Below are 20,647 nucleotides of genomic sequence, written 5' to 3' on the forward strand. Positions count from 1 at the left end.
AAAGGAGTGTATAGGTATGTGTTTCGTTATGAGACTTATATCTGGTTTCATGTCTCACGTCTTTAAAAAATTGTGAAATACAATATTTACCTTAGCAACTAAGCCAATTTCGTGAGAGGCTTTGATCATTTGACTATCACGTCTTCTACAGACACTTTGTGGGAATAGGGCCAAGGGGCTAATCAACATGATTTTGCATGAGTATGTGTTTCGTTATGAGACTCATATAGTGTGTCTCATCTCACGCTTTTAAAAAAATTATGACATATAATCTTTACCTTAGCAACTAAGACCAATTTCATACAATCTCCTGAGAAGCTTCGATCATTTGAATATCATGCTTTCAGTTCATATTCTCCAGACATCTCGTGGGAATAGGACCAAGGGGCTTAATCGCTTATGCTCTTTGAAGACAAAAATCAATCATTCAATCGACTGGGAAGCTTCTATCATGATAACTGATAGGACTCTGATCCGTCCACCAGTATGAGCATCCAAGACTATGAAGGCCAAGAGCATCTAGCTATTCAATACATAACGAAAAGCAAAAATCAATCAATCAATTGGAAAACTTCGATCATGATAACTGATAGGACTTTCAATTGGGGAGCTTCGATCATGATAACTTCTGTGCTATCCGTAAAAGGCTATGAACATAGCAACTAAAGGCTTGTCGAAACTTGCCTCCCAATTCCAGGGGCTATGAACCTAGCAACTAAAGAGGAGTAGGGGTTACGGAGGTTCAAATAAACCAAAATTTTCCCACGCGTTTCTGTGCTAGCTGTAAAAGGCTATGAACATAGCAACTAAAGGCTTGTCGAAACTTGACTCCGACATATTCGGCTTTCCAGGAGAAGCAGGGGTGGCGGGGGTTCAAATAACTAAACAATATAAGATGAGGAGACGAAAAAAAGGCATGTTTTATCTTGTTTTTTACATCTGGTAGGCGTCCAAGACTATGAGCATAGCAACACACTGGTTTACAACGATTTAAGCCCCATTGGAACGTTCCCACGGCCAAAATTTTCCCACGCTTATGAAGGCCCTCTATTCTACTACATATGTTCAAACATGTTATGTGGGGTTTATTTTACCCCACTCTGACCCCATTATTTTTAATTGACTGCAATCCCAAACAATAAGGTTATGTTGGAAGGCCTGAGGAACCTACATACCGAGTTTCATTAAAAGTGGACAAGTTTTAGGAGATTTATTATAAAAAGACAGACGGACAGATGGGCAGACACGCTTACAAATAAGGATTGAATCGAATAGTAGAAGATTCCTAACGCTCGCTTCAGCTAATGGATAAAAGTAAGTTCCAATGAAAACCGTGGATTATCTTGGTGCGTACACTAATTTATTTACTTCATTACCTCTCTGTTTCTCCTCAGTCTCATTTCATTTCTCTTTCTTCCTCTTTTACAAATTTAATTATGATTCTTTTCCCTGCTTTGTGACGTACAAAACCCTAATGAAAAAAAAAGAAGAAAAAGGAGCTAAATATACATCCTCGGAAGCACAGATGAAAAGCCGCCCGGAGACAAGCAAAAGATACGGAGAGTTTCAGGAGAATGATGGAAGTTTGTCTGTTGAGGAACGATGGAAGATTACGCTGCTCCGTAGTGAAAGGACAAAAGAGAATCAACCCCGTTTTCATCAGATGAATGTCTTGTCTTGCGTTCCATCTAATGTACTTTTTAATTTTCAATTATACGCCCCCACGAACAGACAAAAAAGGAACATTATTGTCAAGATATACGGAACACGAGAAACAGCTGGAAACTGCAGAATTAGAAGTGGGTCACAAAGTCACAATTGAGGCATGAATAGAATGCTTTGAAAAGAACATTTTAAAAAATAAAACTAAAATAAAATTTAAAAAGCTAGGTATTCAGTTTATGCGGTAATCCTTATTTTTTGTTTTCAAACTATAAAGGTAAGCAAGAAAGTTCTGTCGCTTTTTGGGGAGGTCTGTGTTCAATTGGCCCTCACACCGTGAGTTGAATGCGAATGGAGATAAGGCGAAGGTCAGTTATTAGTGCGGGTATATCCAATATATTACCTGGTTGTGGCAGCTCAGTTACGCCGTGAACTTGTATAAGGACAGAGTGAACATGGGATATCTACAGAGCGTTATAAGGGTGTGTATGGGACGCATTGGATGGGGGACACTATTACATCCGCCATACTCTCCGGACATTGCACCGCTCAATTATTACCTGTTTCATTCCTTGGACAATCGCCGTAGAGGACGCCAGTTCAAATCCCTAGTAGAAGTGCAAAATGTACTTGATACCTTTTTCGCTTCACGGTCCATCAAGTTCTACCGTGATGGATTCAATGGCCTTTCAGAACGTTGGCAGAAGATGGTCGATGGTGATGGATAGTGTTGTAAATAGAAAAAAAACGGTTCGTATTTTTTCAGAAATGTACGTTTTTTTAGAAAAAAAAACATTGCCTCTCGTTTTTTTCTAAATTTCGTTTTTTTTCAAATAGTCATTTGTAAAGCATCTTACGTCTATTTAAGTATGAAATATTTTTATGTAGGTGTCGTGTAATCACCGTAAAATGCAACATAAATTAAACGTTAGATACTGATAATCTACAAATATTTTACAATTTACATGAATACCATACCTATTAACAATTCGGGTTTCAGCAGTTTTCATCAATATCAACTAAGAAATAAAAGTAGAAATGAAATTTTGTTTTTTCGTGAAAGCAGGCCTTTAATAAGTACGAAAATAATGTCACGAACAGTATAAAATTCTAATAACTTGTCTAAAGGTAAAAACTAATACTAATTTGCCTAATAGTATTTTTTCAAATGCCATATATAATAATTTGTCGATTAGATATATATGATATGCAGAGCCGGCTCTACCATATATGCAGTGGCGTATTTACGATTTTGTTTCTGGAGGGGCTTTGCTAACTTACGGGGGGGGGGGGATTTGCCTGAAAATGTGAAAATTCTGCAAGATATTTCATATACATTACTATAGTAAGTAAGATTGAGTTGAGTTGATTTTAGTTTAGCGTCCCTTTCAGCAGCGAGGCTATATGAGACGTGGACCTACTGATTAACGTGGAATCCGAACCACATGAGCTCCCGCCGGGAATCGAACCCGGGTCTCCAACGCCAAAGGCGCGTACGCTAACCGCTTAGCCACGGAGGAGCTCAAGATTTCGGGGGGGGGGGCTTAAGTCCGGAAGCCCCCCTAAATACGCCATTGTATATATGCAACACATGCATTTCCGTGGAACGGCAAGCTTGGATTGTCCGACAAAATCTGTCATAAGTATATTATTTAAATTAAATATTTCTTGTTGGAAACAGACTTCATGATGATGGTAGTTACATTTACTAAGCTGACCTCCTATTTGAATACTACATTCATAAATTATATTTAGTTTGCATTAGTTTAGGCCACATGGACAATGCTAAAGCAAATGGTCGAATAAATCCGAGCACAAATTGCTTGATTGTTGTCAAATGCAAGAATTCAATTCTCGAATAGTAGTGAATATCTGTTCCATTTAGTAAGTTATCACAGTTTTGATATGAAAGTAGTCTTGTTTTTGTCAGAAGCAAGTTCCTTATCATTGAAGATAGAAACAAGTTTTTTTTAAAAAATGTTAGAAGATGTAGAAGAAAAATCGAGAAATAAAGATAAAAGAGCTAGTTGCACTGGAATTGCAAACTGATACATTGAGATTGAAGCTCGATAGTAAATTCTATAAAAAGGATTACCATCTTTCCTCTGCAGGTGTGTTTGCTTTATCTTTCACTATCATAATAGATTAACATTTAAAGAAAAAAACAGACACAACGGAATTGCATTTTTAGTAAGTATTTAAGCCTTTCTGAGTGCGACTGCACTTACCCTCACCTTTGTTGTTCATGCTGGAGTAGCATACTTAAAATCATGACTTGTAAGATTTGTTCTTCTAAAGAAAGGGGGAGGCGGCAAATTATGCCATTGCACGAGGCGACAAATTGACTAGGACTTGAATATAGGATGACTCAATTTGAAGTAATGCAGAGTGTTTCAAAATTAATATTAGGATTTTGAAACTTTGTAGTATCTATTACAATTAACTTACAATTATAAATATTATATCAAATGAAAGAGCAACTCAAACAGTTTTGTACGCACGCATGTACAGGTACATGCATTGTTTATTCTGTCTGCCGTTAGAAAGAGCAAGTAGCAAAGATGGAGACGAGAGAGCAGAAAGCTTTTTGTGTTTTAAATAAAACTGAATCTGTACAGTGCAATCGTCTGTGTGAAGAATATTAAGGGGACGCTTGCAACTACGTCTTTATTGTTTGCAGTTGCTACAGGTCTAAAGCCTACAGACTACGGTTTACGTGCCAATTTCGCAAGTGAAATATTGCTGCATAACAATGAAGATTTTCTAGATCGTGTCGTCTTCAGTGATAAATCGACTTTTCACTAAGAACTAATGTGAACACTCATAATGTTTGCATCTGGCCGTCAGCAAATCCTCAGGAGATGGTACAGTTCAAACGAGACTCCCCTAAATCGAATGTGTTTGTGCCATATGACGGAAAGTTTATGGGCCTTTCTCGCCTATCGATTAGATGTGAGCCGTGTGACGAATGAATCTCACATTGAACACTTGTAGCAAAGACTGTTTGAGGTGCTCTTTTACTTGATGCATTGCTTATAATTGTACGTAAAATGTAATAAGTACTACGAAGACTTAAAACCCCAAAATTTATTTTGAAACACCCTACATTTTTCACCAACAGTGTTGGAACTAAGATGTAAAACGGAGAGAAAATTTTCCTTATAAAGTTATTGTTTACAACGGTATTATTATTAGTCGAGACTATAACTACAACAACAACACGAGTTAGTAGTCAAAAAAATGTAATCAAATGTATACTCGGTGGCCCAGGTGGCCAAAGTGGCACACACAGCTGTGTCACTTGTTTAATCCGCTCCAGTGTGAACACTAATTAAGATATCGAGATATTATTCTTGCAAAATGTGGTTGGACTATAGTTTATCATATTAATTTCTTTTTCTTCTGGTGTCGAATTTCCTTCTCAAATTTCACCCCAGTCAAAAATTAGAGAATTTTCTAATTTCGAATTTCATTTACTTTTTTTCCCTGTAGCTTCCTTCGTTGTAAAAAAAACATCCTTAAGACTTGCCAGGTAGATACCTCGGATGGATACCTAACTGTTGACATCAATTGGACGGGCCTGCGCGCAGTGTTGCCAATTAGGAAAATTAATATTCTCCTATATTTGGGCAAAACATTAGAAATTTTTTGTTTATAAATACGTACCTATACGTCCGAGTCCAAGTCAACTTACGCCAATCGAACATTTGTCCTTACTTAACAAACGAAAGTACAACTCGTTACAATGGGGTAATTAGGGGGCGCACGTAAAATTCGTATTTATGTTCTAGCCGTTGATTTTTCTAGTTTTTCCTTACTTTTCTGTTTACCGTAATATATTTTTGGTAATTAGAAGCTTTGTTCCTTAAATATCGCCATAATACTTGTAGGTTATATTAGTGGTGTACCAATGTTTAATTTAAGATAGTTTTCGTCTGTTTGGTAGCAATGTTGCCAGCTACAGAATATTTTAATTCCAGATTTTAGGGGGAAAGTTTGGAAAAATTATATGTTTTGTCTCTATTATTTCCCTCTTGTTTGCTATATCGGAACAATCGTACCAGTATCTTAAAGTCTCGCCTTTGCTCTACACAGCGCACTATAGAAAGTTTGAATATGATAATTAGGGGAAGTACAGTTGAGGTTTACAGTGGACCTTGTTCTCTAATTGGAGAGATAACTGTGATTTTTTAAAAGGTAGAATGAGATATTTTTATTGACATGTTTACTTTATTAGATATCGTCACAATACTTGTAGGATATATTAGAGGGATACCAAAGCTTATTTTAAGATAGTTTGTGTGTGTCTGATAGTAGTGTTGCTAGCTACAAAAAATTGTAATTCTAGATTTTAGGGGCGAATTTTGGGAAAAATTCCCTTTTTTATTTCTATTATTTCCTTCTTGTTGGCTACATTCGAACAAATGTACCAGTATCTAACAGCCTTATTCTTAGCCTACACAGCGCACCATAAAAAGTTTCACTAGAATAATTAGGGGAAGTACAGTTGAGGTTTATAATAAACCATGTTCTGGAAATGGTAAGAAAATGGTGAATTTCTGGGGTAGAATGAGATTTTTTTAAATTTCATGCTTACTTTGTTATATATCGCCATGATACTTGTGGGATATATTCTTGGAGTACAACGGTTTATTTTCAGATAGTTTTCGTCTGTCTGATGGCAGCGTTCCAGCCAAAACAAATAATTCCCGCTATTAGGTGAAAAATTCGGAAAATTTCCCTTTTCCCCTCTATTATATTACCCTCTTACTGGCTACATTGAAAGAAACATACCACTACCTGAAAGCTTCTTCTTTGCCCTACAGAACGCACCATAAAAAGTTTTAATAGGATAATTAGAGAAGCTGTACCCCGGCATATTTGATTTTTGCTTCTAAGGCGTAAAAAGTGTCAAATTTCATGTGTATGACAGATTTTTTCTTCCCCTCTTTGAATGGAAGCCAGCGACTTCAGAATTTCACTGTACCTTGTCAACACACCAAAGATTTGTTTAGGTGACTTGAACCCATATAGCAGCAGTGGTGCTAGATACAAAAAAATTTTGAAATTCGGTTAGGGAATTTTTTGTAAATTTTCACCCCTACATTTCCATCAATAATTTCCCACCTGTTGGCAACACTGCAATGCAACTTACACCAAAAAATAGCCACATGCATTTTCTTAAAAACAAGGCCTTAACCATATCAATCGAGTGAATAGTTTTTCAGCAATAAGTCACTAACTGGAAATGTAGGAAAACACCAAAAATGACCTGGGGCCGAAAGGAATAATCACACAATTTTGCTCGTATAGGTTCAAAGAAACAAACGATTTGTAAGTTACGAGGGCTTCGACTCAAGTTCTGTTGATTATTTCAATAATCTGCAACATAAATCAATAAATAATAGTTGCCAGAAAAAAAACAGACTTTTGAAAAAAAACATGAAAAAGAACGATGTTTTTTATTGAAAAAAAACTTCACAGAAAAAAAAAAACCGTTTTTTTACAACACTAGTGATGGAGACTATTTTTGATCTTCCAGGTACGTCTTAGGTAACATATCGATGTTCGAAGATTGTGGGTGAAAAAGCGACAGAACTTTCTTGGTTACCTTTATAATTCCGAGGTAGTCTTGTGATTTTTTTTCCTGACATCGTTAAGTATTTTATTTTGAGATAGTCCCGGAACTTATTGAATGGATCATGCATAATCACAGCAATAGGGTTACCTACAAGGCACGAGTTCAAGCAGTCCCGTCTCGGAAAGTTGTTGTGAAAGTAATGTTTTGACTCGGAAAGTGTGAGTGTCTCGTCCCATATTTGTTCACAAAAAATGTGTCTCGTCTCGTAGTCAATACTACAGACAATAGATTAACTGCAGGAAATAGTAATATTGCTCAACGAAATTTTAAACTCAACGATATACCGATCGATTGGTAAAACTAGCAACTAGTCTGGAATCGCATTTTATGTTACGATGAGACACGAAAGAAAAGAAAAATAAACATATATACCAATAATTCTCACGCAAGAAGTGGAAAAATGTCCACACCATCTTGTTTTGCAATGACGTAGCGTGTACGAAGATTTCAATTTAGCCGTAAACTGTGGAGTATATTTGAACAGTATATACAAACAGTGAATACGGATTATTTTCAGAAGCGAAGTAAAGGAAAACATCCATAACACACACACATACAGTCACACAAGAAATACCAAGTGGACAGACATACGGTACATATACATACATACAAGTACTGCATATGCATATTAGGATTCAGCCATCTTCCATTTTACTGAGACGAGGGAGTAAGAAGGACACTGAAAGGTAATCTTATCGCTCTTCAACTCTTTACAGAGGTGAAAGGAAGAAACTGCAAGTCACCCACGATCCACACATGTATATACAAAAAACCAGACGCCAATAAGATGAAACTGTTTGATTTTTAAAAAAATGGGAGAAACTGTATTGTTCAAAAAATGATTCCAACCTCCTTGTGCTCATGCGTGGTTCATTTTGTACCATATTAAAAGAGAATTGGCCTACTTTGATATCTTACAAGAGAGAGATCTTTGCTACTGAAGATGACATCTGTTTGTTTGCCTCTATTGTTCATGTTGATGGTGTTGAGGGGGCGTATTAAAGTGAAGGTGGTCATGCGACTCAAACGTTCTTTACACAGAAGACGACACCAGCACAAGACGAGTACTATAATGTTGTTTATTCATTCGTTAGAATGCTATGTTCTTTTTTTCTTTCTTCACTAAATTAGAAGAATTACGTTTATATGTTTTGACAGCTGTATACGTGATGGCCCTTTCTTCCAGTGTCCACATAGTAAGGAACAAAATAAACATAATATTGCCTCACTTGCGTACACACTATTTACGTTATTTTACTAAGCATACAAGCACTTGGCGACACAAACATTGGTATGTCGAGAACTAACCCGAAATATAGGGACACTGATGCTCTATCATAGTGACTTGAAAATTGATAGTATACTTTATAATTGATTGCAATACTGTTACAACTTAACCACTTATCTCGGTAAGGCAGTGTACTAATTGGCTTTCTCAAGTGTTGGAAATGGCAGCTGCAGGTGTTTCGGCTATTGTGTTTGACATTAAGATTGAAATCTTACGTGGCAAAAACCTGATAGAAATTCACAAAGTTTTACGTGAAATTTACGGTAAGATCATGCAGAACTGTGGTCCTCAATCCGTAGTGATTTTAGTCAATGCAACGCAAACTTCGCGTTTTAGATTGCGATAATCTACATAGCTGTTACAATTGTTTTTTGCGATTACTAATACGGAATAAGCCTTCGTAATAGTTTCTCGCTGGGCTACTCGTTTTCATAGTGGAGTTACAGTCCAAAGAGTGAAGGGCCCTATTTTCCCCACGACCAACAATATATCGACGTGCTAAATCAAATGTATTGGACCTTATGCAGAGTCATTCTAACACGTGATTAGTGCCATACTGAAGAATACGACTTTATGCCTTATGTAGAGTCGTTTTGGAGTATGATTAGCGTCATATTAAAGGCTTGATTAGTGCATGAAACAAATGTTAGTCGAACTCTTTAGTATGGCACTAATCACGCGTCAAAACGACTATGAATACGACTTATGTTTCCTGTAGTAGTCAGGGTCTTTAGTATGACGTTAATCATACGTCAAAAAGACACTGCATAAGGGCTATTGTGATTTTTTGCTTATGATCATTAAGGAATCACCACAACCGACAGAATGCCATATGGAAAAGCGTGCTAACAGTGTACTGTCGTGGCTTCTTGCAAAACCTGCACCAAAAAGTAGTGCTTGAGGCTGGGCCACTCATTATCCACCCGCACATCGGGAATGTCACAAGTGAAAAAGTTATTGCGAATACAGTTGGAAGATATTAACTCGTGTTTCCGACAGTCCGAACATAAGACTACCAGACTTCGACCTATCCCCAAAGTTGGAACAATCCATGCGTATACATTGTTTTCCATTCCAGAAAAACTTCCTTCCACTGTTAGAAAAGCTATTCTACAGCTGAACAAAAAATGGTGTCTCAGATGGAATACTGAAGCTTCCTGGACATTGGGACTTGGCCATTGAGAAACAAGGAGATTGCCTTGAAGACATGTACAGAGAGTTAGTATAGAACAAAAGTCAAACAAGTAAGTAAACAAAAATTAGACAATTATTTTTGGAATGACACTCTTAACATTATAAATATGCGAAAGTTGGATAATGCGGTGCTTATAGCAATAATTTAACCGTTTTCATACAGGCAAGGTAAGTTCCTGCAGTTTCCCTTTGTGTTTTCTTCTGTTTTTAACACAAGAAGGGTCGCTCCGAACGTCGCAGGATTGGAAAGTCACGGAGAACTCGGTACAAGAAAAAAATTATAGTTGTGATGAGGCGATACACACTTCCACTGAAATAGATTTTTTTTTTTTTTAAATTTATTTATTGGGAAAACCAAACACGAAAATGCTTAAAGATAAGCTCCTCATTCGGGTCAGGTTACTGAGGCAGGACTTCACACTTATTCGAAACATTGGCACATACAGGAGATGAATGTCAAGACCATGTTCCGGTAACCATTATTCATTCCCCCAGGTTTTCCCAGTTACCAATTTCACAGAGCTTGGGTGAGTACCTGAAGCACACGAGGAGGAGGGGCAATCGAGGAATAAAATCCAGCCCCATTGGATATCGAATCCGGTCCGTCCGTTTAGTAACCAAAGCTTTAGGGACTAGATAATCACAGCTCTAAAAGTGGAAGTAATCAAATTCAAAATTTTTGTTTCGCAATTGAAAAGATCCCGAGTTTGAATCTCATCGTCGGTCAGCGTGATTCAAATTAAAATGAAATTTCACGTTAACGTCCCACGATGATGCCCTTGAAGGCGGCGTCCGTTACGTTCTTTGCATCGATGTGGCTGAATAGCCTATTGAAAAAGTTGTTTAAGTATGGTTCTATATATAACACAACTTTCTGTTGGCTACACACAGAAATCGCAAGCAATGAACGGTACGGATGCTTGCATAAAAATCCACCCTTAGGCTAAAGGAGAGGGATGATTGATGGAGGTGAATTGTTACGAAACAATTGATGGAATGAAAATGTGAAATGGGAGAACCTAGAGAAAACCCACAGACACGATGTCCATCATAAACTCACATGGCCTGGAATCGAACAAGAGAACTCTCGCACCGAAAGTGAGCGCTTTATCACTTTGCCTCCGTATCTTACAGCATAACGTAAGTTTTTTCTATAGTCTCACTAAGGGATTACTTGGATGGTACAATAGAAGGAAACCTGCCGACTTTCTTTCCAAGTTTTTGTTATCCCTTCCCTACGTAAAATATCTTCGTCACATGTATCGAGAGCTGTATTTAATAAAATAAATAGATAAATAAATGAAAAGTGTGCGCAAGAGTCAGGATAATTTGATGAAAGGTTTAAAACTGGAAACACGTCAAAACAATAGTTCAAACAATAAGTGGATAAGTTTCGACAGAATTCGGACATATGGCCACCTCAATCATCTATTTTGTCTGTGGAGAAGCTTATAAAGCCGGAAAGTTCTTTCTTAAATCTCGAATGTTCTTGACTGTCGGACAAGTGGAGGACAAGACGCTATTGTCTAAAGTTGAAATCATAGAACAAAAGCTGTGAGGTAGTATCTAATTGTAACGTGCAGCAAAGGCAGCGATTCCTTTAGTGTTACTCATATCGTACCATATACTGTACACTGCTTGTGTGTGAGTGTGACAGTGCATGAAACAAGAGCTAATGGAGGTGCCACCACCGCTCTTCAATTAACCCGGTTTTTTGGTCCCATTGTGTTTCGTAATTGCCTGCAGATTGTGATCGTCTGTGACGATGAGACGGATCTCACACACTCCACCCGCTAAACTCGCTGGCAGACCATCGCCACTTGAATACTAAAAAAGAAGAAAAAAAAAATACAAAAGAAGAGAATAGGGGAAAGTATGAAGGACAGAGACGGAATCTAATAGTCTATTGCATTGCCGACAATTCCTGGTAAATACCAGGATGAAAAATACTGGTTCATCACACTTTCTCGTCCAGATAAGAAAGAAAAGAAAAAAAAAACTATGAACGAATTATCCGTTCTTTTCTAATTTTCGAAGACTAGTAATAACGTAAAATCGTGAAAGTGTAGTCAGTCAGGCTGCCATGTAAGAAGCCCGAGTTCGATCCCCAGATGGAGTGGGGCATTTTTCTCCTTCTACCCTCGATCTAATGTGTCTCCGAGGTTTATCCAATCTTTTTGTAACCCTGTAACTATAGATTGGAATAAGTAGCACCCCAACCACATTTTCAATTTATAATGTGAATTAATTTTGCTTAGCTGATGAACGAAATCTAATGTATATTCAACATTTTACGAAGGAAGGGTTTTTCTATTTAAAAAAAAAAAAGTTTTGAACTTAAGGGAGTTGGATGTGGTCTAAGCAACATCAGTATCTGTTGGTCCACAATAAAAAACAAATTACAAAATAAATCTCAACTTTTACTATAAATCTATAGTGCATCACACAATTTGTAAGTTCCGTTGTACTGGCTTCCAAATATAAGCTCTGTAAAATAATTTTCATTAGAGAATGGAAAGATTTAAGCCTGTTTTTCTCATTTTTAATTTTATTGTTGGTTAGAGCAATATTGAACTTTGGTCCACAACTGTAGAAGGAAAGTAATCCTTTTGTGTTTAGGTATTAATTTGAAAGGTTTTGGGACTGTGATTTTGACTTGGAATGACAACTGATTTTATTTATTTAATTAATCCTGCACCACTCGCGTGGTGTTAGGTATCAACAACCTTCGCGTGGGGTCACAGTGACCCCACTTTATATTAAACATTTTTTGTGTACCAAAAATGTTGCAGTAAACAACTAACTAATTGTTGGCCTTGAAGTAGACAATATAACAAACAGCTAGTAGGGTGGCCGGATCAGAATTGCTAACTGTCTAGGAGAGCCAAACAAAAAATATCCCTCTGGGGTCATATTTACCCCGCGCGAGGGTTGCAGGGTTAATAAGAGAAATGTCTAGAAAGTGAATTGGTAAAAGATATAAGAGTTAATACAAAGTATATCTCTGTTGATGTCTATAATTGTTCGGTGAATTTGGTAAGAGTTTACAGTGTAATCTCAACTGTTAATTTCTAAGCACACTGTCGTGGTCAAAGGTGCCTCAGTGATGTCACCGCTCATGAGTTCAAAACTCGCACTAACTCAACCTCACTCCCGCGAAGTGAGCATGACATTGAGTGCACACGAATTCCAAACCATGATGTAAGCGTAACGTCAAATGTCGGAATGATGTGAGTGTGTCAGACTAGTGATGTCAAGAGAGTATGGTAATGAGTTCTTCATATGAGCGTGAGGTTGAGTGAGCATGAAATCGAAATGACGTGACTATGAAGCTCAGTAGCGTGATATGGAATAATGTGACCATGAGATCGAAATGATATGAGTATGAGATCGAGTGAGCGTGATGTCGGATTGATGGCGTGAGCATGAGATCGAGTAAAATTAATCTAAAATGGGCATCTTTGACCTTGGTTTGTGGTCGGGGTCCGAAGGTAGTCTCTGGAATTGGACAACCGGGTCTTAATGGGCTGGATTTTCGGTTTTCTGATTGTTAGCATCTGTTTGTTGTCTTCTGGCCAACCATTCAACTTAAAATCTCTTGGAGATAAGAGTGTTGTTTAAAATCAAGAGTTGACAAAGGCTCTCTAACATTGGCAATCAGTGTGTGTATATAAACAAATAAACTGGTGGTTTGTTTTTCGGGAATGCCTTAAGAAATCAGCCAACAACTTAGGCGAGAATAATTTCAAAGCCAATGAAAAGGCTGCATTTCTTTGAAAGAAAGAAGAAAGTATTAAGCAAGGCTAGGTTGGTTTGTTTTAAATTTTAAAACGTATACTTCAAACATTATGAAGGAAGAAGATGACTGGCTATGATAAAGACCTAAGATATCTCTACTCATTTTACAACACCCGAATACCGACCATCACCATTTACTAATTTCAAAATTGAAACTACCCACACGATATCATTCAGAGAATATTAAAGCTAGGATCTACACACAAATGTAGAACAAATAGTTCATGTTATAAGGAAGATACATTCATGTGTATCTGAAGATCCTTTGGCTGGTTTATAAAGAAGAACGGAGACACACACTACGTTCAACAAAGAAATGCATTACAAAACATCAACAAGAGCGACTCAATTTTATCGTTTAAAAAAAAAAAAAAATGTATCTGCCATAAAGAACTTCGATCAACTGCGTCACTCTTTCTGTTCTGTCCGATTCTGGGGTCTCTACTGGAATAGTTCCATAAAATCCTATAATTTTCTACAATGGACGAAATAGAACTGCTAAACGTCTTAGGATGAGTGATTTCATGTTAACTAAAGTGTAAGTGTTTAGAAGTTACTTTAATTAGAGTATAACAACATCCCGGACAAGACAGATAACTGATTAAATATTACATACAATATTAATTAAGAAATGTTAATTAATGAGAAGTTCTTACCTGATCCGGACGGAGGCCTGGAGGAACCCATGTGTATTCTTCCAGGGCGCAGCCAGAGTCATCATCCGACTGAGAATGTCTTTGGGGGTCAAACACCCCTTTCCCTAATAATTTATCCGCCGGGTCTACCGGAGGACCAGCTCCCTGACCCAGCGGATTAGACATCGCTGCTACGTGCTCTTCCCGTGGACATTTGCAATTCCGGCACACTTTCCTGTAAAGATAAAAGAAAAAATTCCTTTCAGGAGAGTTACATAAGACATCAAGAACAACACTGCACATTTTTTTTTTTAAGTTTTCACAAAAGAAAAATTTTATCATTTTCTGACGTGTTTTAGAAAACGGAAAAGATTGATTTCAATTTTCATTTCTCATTTCATACATATAGGCGGACTATTTTTTAAAAACTACCCCTGCCAATATTGCTCGGAATCTTCTGTAGTATTTACTATGAATGGGGGAACCCAATCATACATCACAATGGGTAGAATGGGAAATGACTAAAATAAAATAACACAATGAAACAGACATTGGAAGTATAATATTATTTCTACATGACCAACGCCATCGAACTTGTAACATACGAAAATTTTGTTTCACATTGTGAAGCTACAATGGCCTTTCTCAACTACGCGAATTTAATGCTGAAACCTGAAGCATAGCGATTTAAACTTAAGGGCCTTATGCAGAGTTATTTTTGGCGTTGTATTAAAGGCTTGATTAACGTGATGCAAACTTCTGTATTTAGTTGACAGCGATTTATATCGAAAAAGGCCAACCTCGATTTTTCCACAGGGTTGTCCAAACAATTTAGGAGAAATCAAGTTAAATGAGTCCTATTCTCTCCTATATTGAAATGAAATGAAATCTTTAAGTTTTATGTCCCATGTTATGCCGGCTAGGCTAAAGGAGACAGTGATGATGAGAAATGAATGAAATGGTGGGATGGAAACGGGAGAACCCAGAGGAAACCCACGCACACCACGAAGTTCACTTGACGCGAGCTGGGACTGAAACCAGGGACCCCACACACCAGAGATGAAAGCTCTACCACTGAGCCACCGCGCCCTCTCTCTCTCATATACTGATTTCTCCTATTGTCTATGAAAGTTTATCTATCCCTTGCCGTTTTTGCTCTGATATTTGTCTCTGATACACAGACATAGCCGTTCTATAAAGACTTACCATTCTTATGCATAACATAGTTTGGAAGTCGATTAAGCGGTGTAAAATAAACACAGTAAAGCTAATATAGCAGCTACAATATTATGTCCACACGACGGTACCATCGCACCTGTAACATAAAACCAATAGCCCCATAAAGCAAAATGAAGGAAATATTCTTTTCAAAAGTTTAAAATGTAAAAGAACATCGTTCTTCAACAATAAGAGTAACCTCTGTGTTACCAGAGAATTATTGTGTGCTACTTTCTATTAACACAGCTTCCTTCCTCTTATTGTATTTGTATATGTACACAAGAGTTCCCCCACTTCCCCCCGTCCCACCCAACCATTTTGATTGTTCTTCTTGTCTCATATGCACAAAAGCACCTGTGAATGACAAGTGGTTGTGAATAACGTATAATGTCCACTCGCCGTGTATTCTTCACTTTATAATGTAAAATTTATGCAAGAAAAAACCCTTTATATGCAGTAGACCGCTTTTGTAGTACATGGAACAGGATACATGACTATAAACGGGAAAATGAAAAAAAAACTACAAACTGTGTGAGAATTGAAAGAAGCCTCTATTCGCTTGTCAGGACCTGCTTTTTCGTACTAAGACATTCTCCCATATGTGGTGTATTATTGTCTGTACATATAGTACATACAATTACATATGAGTTATGAATTTTATTTATGGCTCACGATCTTACTCTATACATACAGTTGACTCTATTGTCGCGAAACATTCATTATTTCTCCGGTCTTTGTAATAAAATTTATTTCTAGTGCATCAATTGAAATGGTTCTTTTAGAAACTTAAGTTCCTTTTTCTTTCTTAAAAGGAAGATTCCTTTCATTGCTTCCGACGAATTAAGTAAATATTCTTTGTTATTCATTATTATCTATACAGAATTATTCTTTATTAAGGACATGCGAACTATGTACTTGGAAACACAGAACTATAAGCCTGCCATAGTCCCATAAAACACGGGACAGTCCTGATTTTGGACCTCAGTGTCCCATGTCCCTGTAAATTTGGTTGGGACAGGCAAATGTCCCATATTTTAATCCCGTTCCATTTCTGCTATCAATATCAGCTTATTCAAACAGTGAAAAATTAAAAACTCTGACATTGGCTGGGAAAAACGTAATTAGCGAATGAACAATAAGCTGTAACATGTAACAGCTTCGAGGAAGTTATCACACCATCCTCTCCGATTTGATAGCGAGCAAGCCAATAGACTCGCAGCGCAGAGTTGCAATTGTTCGTTGGCAGTACAGGGGATCTGCAATCTTTGATAAAGTCCACGAGCTGAGCTGTCGTTGATAATACATTACAAGAGAAGTATTCTAATTTTGTATCAACAAGAATGCCTAAACTGAAGTGTACATTTTCTTCCAATTTGAAGGAGAGGTACCCGTTTCTGAAAGCAACGAAATTGAACTATGAAGTTGACTGCAAAATTCACAATTTTTTCCATTGCACCTGGTGGAAACTCGGATACTCTCCAACACCAAAAAGCAAGCAAACATAAAATGGCTTCAAGTGCTTCTACATCTACAAGCACAAGGAAGTTTTTCTCCAGCAAGACAATGGATAAGTTAACAAGAATTATAAATAATCTTTTTGAGAGGCTAGAGACACAGAATTGTGCTTTGGTCTACGGCTTAAACTCCGGCCCTGACAATTACATACGATGCAAGGAGAAAAATCAGCCAAGTTTTCATAAGATTAAACTGACAAACGTAATTTTGGCAAATACAGCCATGTAAATAAATATTGCTAAACGCACGAGGAATATAGAAGGTAGATTGTGTCACTGATTTAAATAGAACAAGGTTATTTGCATACTGTTTTTCAGTAAAGCACTTTTTACAAGACGTCATCTTAAGCTTTTAAGACGATTCTTTTGTAGTTAGATTGTAAATCTTCACTCCGTACAATTAATTGCAAGAAACTAATAGAGAAAAGTAGCTGCAGCTGAGGGAGCTTTCGTCTATTATACTGTTGTTCATAACCATAACTACAGTTCATTGGATTGTGTCACAAAGTTTGGGAGCCGGGGAGAGATCGAAGATGTTCCGTACTCTCATGAAGCAGGCTTAATTAAATAACATATTACATCTCCGGACAGCTGTTCTATCATATACAAGCCGCACTTTTGATTTTCCCTACAATTTCAGAAAAAAAAAAGATAAATGCGTGTACAGTTTATACTTAACAAAGCTGCGTTTTCGGAAGTTGAGATAATCCAAGTGTCATTTAAGAAAGGTAAGCTAAATCTAACTAATCGAAGCTAGCTAAAGCTCACTTAACAAAAATGCGCCTACAGAAGCTAAAAACGTAACCAGCCTAAGCTACAATTACCAAAGTATACGTAAGATAAATATAACCCAGGTCTAACTTACGTAAGGGCTTTAGAAGTAACGTGAGCTAGCATCACTTAAGTGACTGTTGTAATGTCACTATTGGGGGCTCTGCCTACAAACCCCAATCTTTAATGTGTCAGCAGTGAAATATAAATTTCTCATTTCGGTATATATGAGTTTTCGTGTAAGTAGTTTTTAGGTCATTTGTAAAGAGTATGAAGTTGGTAACACTTAAGAGAGAAAAAGTACTACTTTAGTACAGTAATAACAATATAGATGCATATAAAAATTTGATAATGAAATGCTGCTTTCCCCTACGTACAAAATATTTGTCAATTGCAAATTTTTCGGTAAATTTATGAAGACATCTAAAAGATAAATGTATCTAATATAATCTAAATGTAATTGTATTTGCAATGTTTTATATGTTTAAGTAATTGCAACGAATTTCTTTCTGTGGTGAAGCAACATAAGATGAGTTACTTTTTTATAGTAAAGTAACAACAATAACCGAGTTACTTTCTTGGGCGAAGTCACGTAATGATAATGAGTTACTTTTGTGAAGAAAGGATAACTAGTTACTTTTTACTTTTCTGTGGTGAATTAACGTAATAATGTCGAGTTACTTTCCGTGAAGTAAGGAATAACTAGTAACTTTCTGCGGTGAACTAGAGTAACGACAACAAATCACTTTTATCGTAAACTAACATAACGAAAACCACATACTTTTTGTGATGAATATTATATATATATATATATAGGGGGCCGCGGTGGCTCAGTGTTAGAGCGTTCACCTCTGGTTCGATCCCAGCCCCCCCAAGTGAATTTTGTGGTGGACAAACACCGTGTGCGTGGGTTTTCTCGGGGCTCTCCCGTTTCCTCCCATTTTCTTCATTCCACCATTTCATTCATTACTCATCATCACTGTCTCCTTTAGCCTAACCGGCATAACCGTGGGACGTAAAAATCAAAGATTTCATTTCATATATATATATATATATATATATATATATATATATATATATATATATATATATATATATATATATATATATATATATATATATATATATATACGGAAACCTTTTGAGATATGAACCAACCAGAAACCTTAATAGTAAGAGTCATAAAATTGTAGGGAATGCTGGAAGTAAGAAAATTGAGATTTTAAAATTGACAAAATAACCACATATAACCAAAAATTCCATTTTATTATCACAACAAATTCGTTACAAATGCATGCAACAGAAGTGTCGTCCAATCCTTTCGTGCAACATTTGACTAATCGATAATGTCTGGTTTGATTTTATCCACCAACATTATTGTTTTCAACCATATTGTGACTTATATTCAACTATTAACACAATGTTTACATCAGAAATTGTTTCCACAATGATGGACAATATGAATGGATTGGTTTTCAGGCATTCATTTTTAAAAAGGTACATAAAAGCCTCTTTGAATTGTTAATCAACCGTATCATCTATAGAATCCGTATTTTCAATGCAAATATTTCACTTCAGTAACCACACGTCAACAATAAAAACGTGGTGGCAATGTTTGCAGGATGAATTTGTTCTCCTTTTTAATGAAAAATATATAAAAATACTACGGATTATAGGTTTCTGTTCCAAATCAATGTTATATTTCACCAACTATTATCATTAGTTTTTAAGTCTCCTATTCAGTCTGGAACTCAGTGGTGATATAGCGCTCATCTCCAGTGCAAGGGAAGTCTGGTACGATCCTAGGTTATGTCACTTTTTGGTGAGTTGTCTCGGAGTTTTTTCGTTTCCACCCTTATTTTAATTTCAGCCTTATCATCATCCTTGTTTTGGTCAACGAATTTAAAAAGTTTGTTAATGAATTATCTATATCTGTACGTGTTCGTATCTGTTATTTGCGAATTTTTCAATTTTGAGCCTCCATTCGATAGAACACCAAAAACTACCTGAGAAAAGAGCTCCTCATAATAAGCGGTAATAAGCGGTATAGAGCGGTAATAGTAATAAGCGGTTAGCGTACGACATTTGGCGTGGGAGACCCGGGTTCGATTCCCGGCGGGGGCTCATGTGGTTCGGATTCCACGTTAATCAGTAGGTCAACGTCTCATATAGCCTCGCTGCTGAACGCGGCGTTAAACCCAAACTCAACTCAAACTCAACTACGTGAGAAAGTGATGAAATTTTTCGCGTCACTCTTACCGTTCCCGAGATATTGGCCAAAAAAGTTTCAATTTCAGGAGATTTATGAAGCCATATCCCGGAAACCGTAAGTCATAGAGAGATCATATTGATGTTGATGAATACCTAAGAGGATGGTGAACATTTTGGTTCCAAATAGTAATCGATGGCCACTGGCCAACTGCCCACCGTTTCCCAGATATTGGCTAAAAAAGTTGGGGAGATTTAAGGCGCCATATCTCGGGAACCACAAGTCATACAGAAATGGTATTTTGCGAATTTTTCAATTTTGAGCCCTTCATTTTGAGCATGCGTCTTTTAAAACAACATATCGTAGAACGTTTTAACAGAATTCTTAAACAAAACATGTGGAAAGAATTAAGTACTCAAGAAAATTATAAATGGATAAATATATTACAAGAATTGTTTAATGAATATAATAATACAATACATAGAACAATTGGTATAAAGCATGTAGAAGTTAATAAGAAAAATAGTTCTTTTTAGGTTCGTTCTGGCAATGTCTTGGAGCATTCTTAACTTTTTTTTCTGAATCAGGATACTACAAATATCGGATCAACCGAATTCATCCTATCTGGATCAAACTTGGCATGGTGGTAGATCTTGATCTGCTCTAACAGCCTATGAAATTTATGATATATAGACCTTTGTTTCTTAAGCTATACGT

The 20,647-nt window shown here is 36.8% G+C and overlaps 1 protein-coding gene across 4 annotated transcripts in view; it reads right to left on the reverse strand.

Moving 5' to 3' along the window:
* Nucleotides 1-20,647, reverse strand: part of LOC145673369 (uncharacterized) — a 695,073-nt gene that overhangs the window by 233,416 nt on the left and 441,010 nt on the right. For all 4 annotated transcript variants that reach the window (XM_081743012.1, XM_081743011.1, XM_081743009.1 and 1 more), the window contains exon 2: nucleotides 14,240-14,453. In XM_081743012.1, the coding sequence (XP_081599138.1) occupies nucleotides 14,240-14,404 (165 nt within the window). In that variant the 5' untranslated portion in view covers nucleotides 14,405-14,453. The remainder of the gene's footprint in view (nucleotides 1-14,239; nucleotides 14,454-20,647) is intronic.

The sequence above is a fragment of the Thermobia domestica genome, chromosome 16 (genome assembly GCF_964235325.1).
Source record: "Thermobia domestica chromosome 16, izTheDome1.hap1.1, whole genome shotgun sequence".
NCBI lineage: Eukaryota > Metazoa > Arthropoda > Insecta > Zygentoma > Lepismatidae > Thermobia > Thermobia domestica.